Source organism: Mandrillus leucophaeus, unplaced genomic scaffold, assembly GCF_000951045.1.
Source record: "Mandrillus leucophaeus isolate KB7577 unplaced genomic scaffold, Mleu.le_1.0 Scaffold120, whole genome shotgun sequence".
Lineage (NCBI taxonomy): Eukaryota > Metazoa > Chordata > Mammalia > Primates > Cercopithecidae > Mandrillus > Mandrillus leucophaeus.
In genome coordinates, this window is record NW_012100321.1 from 586,816 (window position 1) to 590,552 (window position 3,737).

A 3,737-nucleotide genomic window follows, 5' to 3' on the forward strand; every position below is an offset into this window, starting at 1 on the left:
TACAGGCGTCCGCCACCTCGCCCGGCTAGTTTTTTGTATTTTTTTAGTAGAGACGGGGTTTCACCATGTTAGCCAGGATAGTCTCGATCTCCTGACCTTGTGATCCGCCCGTCTCGGCCTCCCAAAGTGCTGGGATTACAGGCTTGAGCCACCGCGCCCGGCTCGGCCTTAATTTTTATATATTTTTTTGTAGAGACGACGTCTCACTATGTTGCCCAGGCTTGTCTTGAACTCCTAGCCTAGAGCGATCTCAAAGTGCTGGGATTAGAGGTGTGAGCCCCCACGCCCAGCCCAGTGGTGTTTGATGAGCAGATACTGTCATTGTAGTGGCTGGTGCTTTAAGTCAAATTCTCAACACCACCTGATTAAATAGTTGACACTCAATTTTATTGCTAAAAAAGTGTCCTCTGGAGTGACAGCAGGTATTTGCCCTCAGCCTCTCCCCAGAGTCCCTGGGAGTATTTCTATTATTGTGGAGGGAATAGGGGATCTGGGGACATGGTGGGACGTACTGTGGAGACAGGAGGTCACAGAACACATATACACACGTGCACACACACATATTCCCCCCAACAACTACAGCCGCCAAAATAACCAGCATGGTGTTGAAACATCCCCCCAATGGGGCTAGAATTCCCCATGGTGACCTGTGACCTGCTCCCTGACACAGGTAAGGCCAGGCAGGTCATGGTGGGTAGGCAGCAGGACATTATTTCTCCATCTTGCTGTTTTCTAGCCTTGAGTTGGAGACATGAGTGAGAATTGGGGGTTTTGAGGAGTAACCCTCATGAACACATGTACTCCAGCAGCCAGGCATTCCAGATCTCCTGTCCAGGAGGGGGCTGGGGCCCCCGGCTCCCCAGAGTGTGCAGGCAGACCCCCAGAGCCCTAGTTCATTCATCTATCCATTCCTCATAATCCAGTGTCCAATGAGCACCTCCAGCAGGGCAGGGAAGGTCCCTCCTGGGGTTTACATGACTGATTCCTTCTCAGAGGCGACCGTGGCATCCCCCGCAGGCCCCCGATAGTGTCTGAGGAGGGGGTTCCCTTCCTCAGTGGGGGCTGGCAGCGGATCCAGGGGCAGCTCACTCTTCACTTGTATCAACTCGGGCTCTGTGCTTCTCACCTCCGTACGGTCCACGTAATTTTGGAGGAGTCCTGCCCCCAGAGCGTCACCTTCTACATTGAGGACGGTACAGGACCGGTCACTAAAGGGGTAGAAATGACAGCAAAGTAAGTGGGACGGGAGAGGGTGACAGGGAAGGAAAGGGCCAAGGCTTAAGCCTCCTGCCTCTCTCCCCTTGGAATCTAAAAAGTAAAAATTAAGAGTTGGAGTCAGCCTGGGCAATAGAGTAAGATCCCATCTCCATATAGATAGAAAAAAAAAAAAAAAAAATTAGCCAGGGATAGTACTGCACACCTATAGTACCAGCTACTCAGCAGGCTGAGGCAGGAGGATTGCTTGAGCCTGGGAGGTAGAGGAAAAAATTAGGCAGGCATGGTAGTGCATACCTATAGTCCCAGCTACTCAGGAGGATCACTTGAGCCTGGGAGGTGGAGGCTGCAGTGATTACAACCATGATCACATCACTACACTCCAGCCTGGGCGACAGAGTGAGACTGTGTCTCAAAAAAAATTAAAGTATAATTCACCTACTATAAAATTAACCTTTTAAAAGTATACATCTTGGTATTTTTTGGTATATTCAGACTTGTGTAACCATTGCCAATAATTAATTCCAGAATTTTTTTTTGAGACACGATCTCACTCTGTTGCCCAGACTGGAGTGCAGTGGCACAATCTTGGCTCACTGCAACCTGCACCTCCTGGGTTCAAACGATTCTCCTGCCTTAGCCTCCTGAGTAGCTGAGATCACAGGCATATGCCACCATACCGGCTAATTTTTTTGTATTTTTAGTGGAGACGGGGTTTCACCATGTTTGTCGGGCTGGTCTCCAACTCCTAACCTCAAATGATCCACCTGCCTGGGCCTCCCAAAATGTTGAGATTACAGGCGTGAGCCACCGTGCCTGGCTGCTTTCCAGTCTTTATACTCTTAATAGCTTAATTGTGATAGCAAATAATTATGTAGCAATTACTGCTTACTGGGGGCTGCTCTAAGGTAGGTGTGTCTATTATCTAATCCTTAGGGAGAGACTGTTCTTCTCCCCATTTTACAGATGGAGAAACTGAGACACAGGGAGATTAAGCACTTCCCGAGGGCATAACAGCGAATGTTGGAGCTGGGATGTGACCCCGAGCAGTCTGGCCGAAGAGTCTGCTGTATTCACCACACAGACGCCCTACTTTTCTGATGTTCCTCTTAGAGCCGCAAAGATGCCATTCCTTGCCCTCAGGAGTGCTCACGTTTCCCCCCCTTTTCTCCAGAATTCCTTCCTTCTCCTCCTCTTCTGTCCAGAGGCTCTAAGGACTCTCACTCACTCATCCTCTTTTCCGGGCCCCTGCCCCAGTCTCTAGACCCACACTCACACTAGCCAGTCCACAGCCAGGATCAAGGAGATATGGTCGACCGGGAGGTTGACTGCTTCGAGGATGATGGCCAGAGTGAGGACACCTCCAGCAGGGATGCCCGCTGCCCCCACGCTGGACGCTGTGGCCGTGACCCTGAGGGAGAAGGTAGGAGGTTAGGCAGACGCCTCTGTTGTGGGAGAAGATGGAGGTCAACTGGGGTCCGGGGGTCCCATCCATAGCCCCCTGACACTCACAGGATGGTGATGATCTTTACGAAGTCCAAGGACTGCTCGCTGAGCTGTGCAATGAACACTGCAGCCACGCACTGGAAGAGCGCGGCACCGTCCATGTTGACGGTGGCACCGATGGGCAGGATGAAACGGCTGATGTGCTTGGCCACGCCATTATTCTCCTCCACGCACTTCATCATCAGCGGCAGCGTGGCGGAACTACAAGGGATGGGGGAGCTGAGTTAGGTCAACCCGCTGACGGGGCTCCGCCCACCCTCCAGGTCCGGCCCAGGCGAGGCCCCGAGTACCCCATCCCAACCAGCCAAAGCCCCACTCACCCCACCTAGTGGATCCCCACCAAAGCCTGCCTAAGCAAAGCCCCGTCACCCAATCAGCCAAAGGCTGCCCACCCTCCAGGTCTGACCCGCACCACCAACCCAGCTGAAGCCCCGCCCACCCAGAGCCCACCCACACCACTTGCCCAGCCAAAGCCCCGCCCACCAGATCCTGCCCATACCACCTGTCCAGCCGAAGTCCCGCCCACCTCCCCAGCCTGTCCCTTGGTCCAAGGCCCTGCTATCTAATCTAGATCCCCTTCTCTCCTACCATGTCCAGACTCCACCCCCAGCCCTCACTTGCTATATCTAAGCTCTTTTCCCACAAGCAGGCAGCACTAGGGAACTCAATACCAGGATTACAAAATCTACGAGTCCTGGAACCTCTGGGAGAGTATAGACTACTACCTCCCCAAATACCCACACAATTCACACCTAAATTCTAATGTTTGGGTCCTGCTGACTCTCACCAATAATACACTAATAATTACTATTATCTTGGAAGGGGACAGGGCTAGCAGGGACAAATGAAATGCCCAGGAGAGAGGGTGGAAGGAGTTCTGAGGTTGAATCAGAGCAGAATTTAAGAGCCCCCCAGGGAGGCCCGGGCGCGGTGGCTCAAGCCTGTAATCCCAGCACTTTGGGAGGCCGAGACGGGCGGATCACGAGGTCAGGAGATCGAGACCATCCTGGCTAACA

The 3,737-nt window shown here is 52.8% G+C and overlaps 1 protein-coding gene across 3 annotated transcripts in view; it reads right to left on the bottom strand.

Moving 5' to 3' along the window:
* Positions 1-365: 365 nt before the first annotated feature.
* SLC1A5 (solute carrier family 1 (neutral amino acid transporter), member 5) overlaps positions 366-3,737 on the bottom strand; it is a 15,159-nt gene continuing 11,787 nt past the window's right edge. For all 3 annotated transcript variants that reach the window (XM_011969657.1, XM_011969668.1, XM_011969665.1), the window contains 3 exons: positions 2,728-2,922; positions 2,492-2,626; positions 366-1,208 (listed from right to left, as the gene is read on the bottom strand). In XM_011969657.1, coding sequence (XP_011825047.1) covers positions 971-1,208; positions 2,492-2,626; positions 2,728-2,922 — 568 coding nt within the window. In that variant the 3' untranslated portion in view covers positions 366-970. The remainder of the gene's footprint in view (positions 1,209-2,491; positions 2,627-2,727; positions 2,923-3,737) is intronic.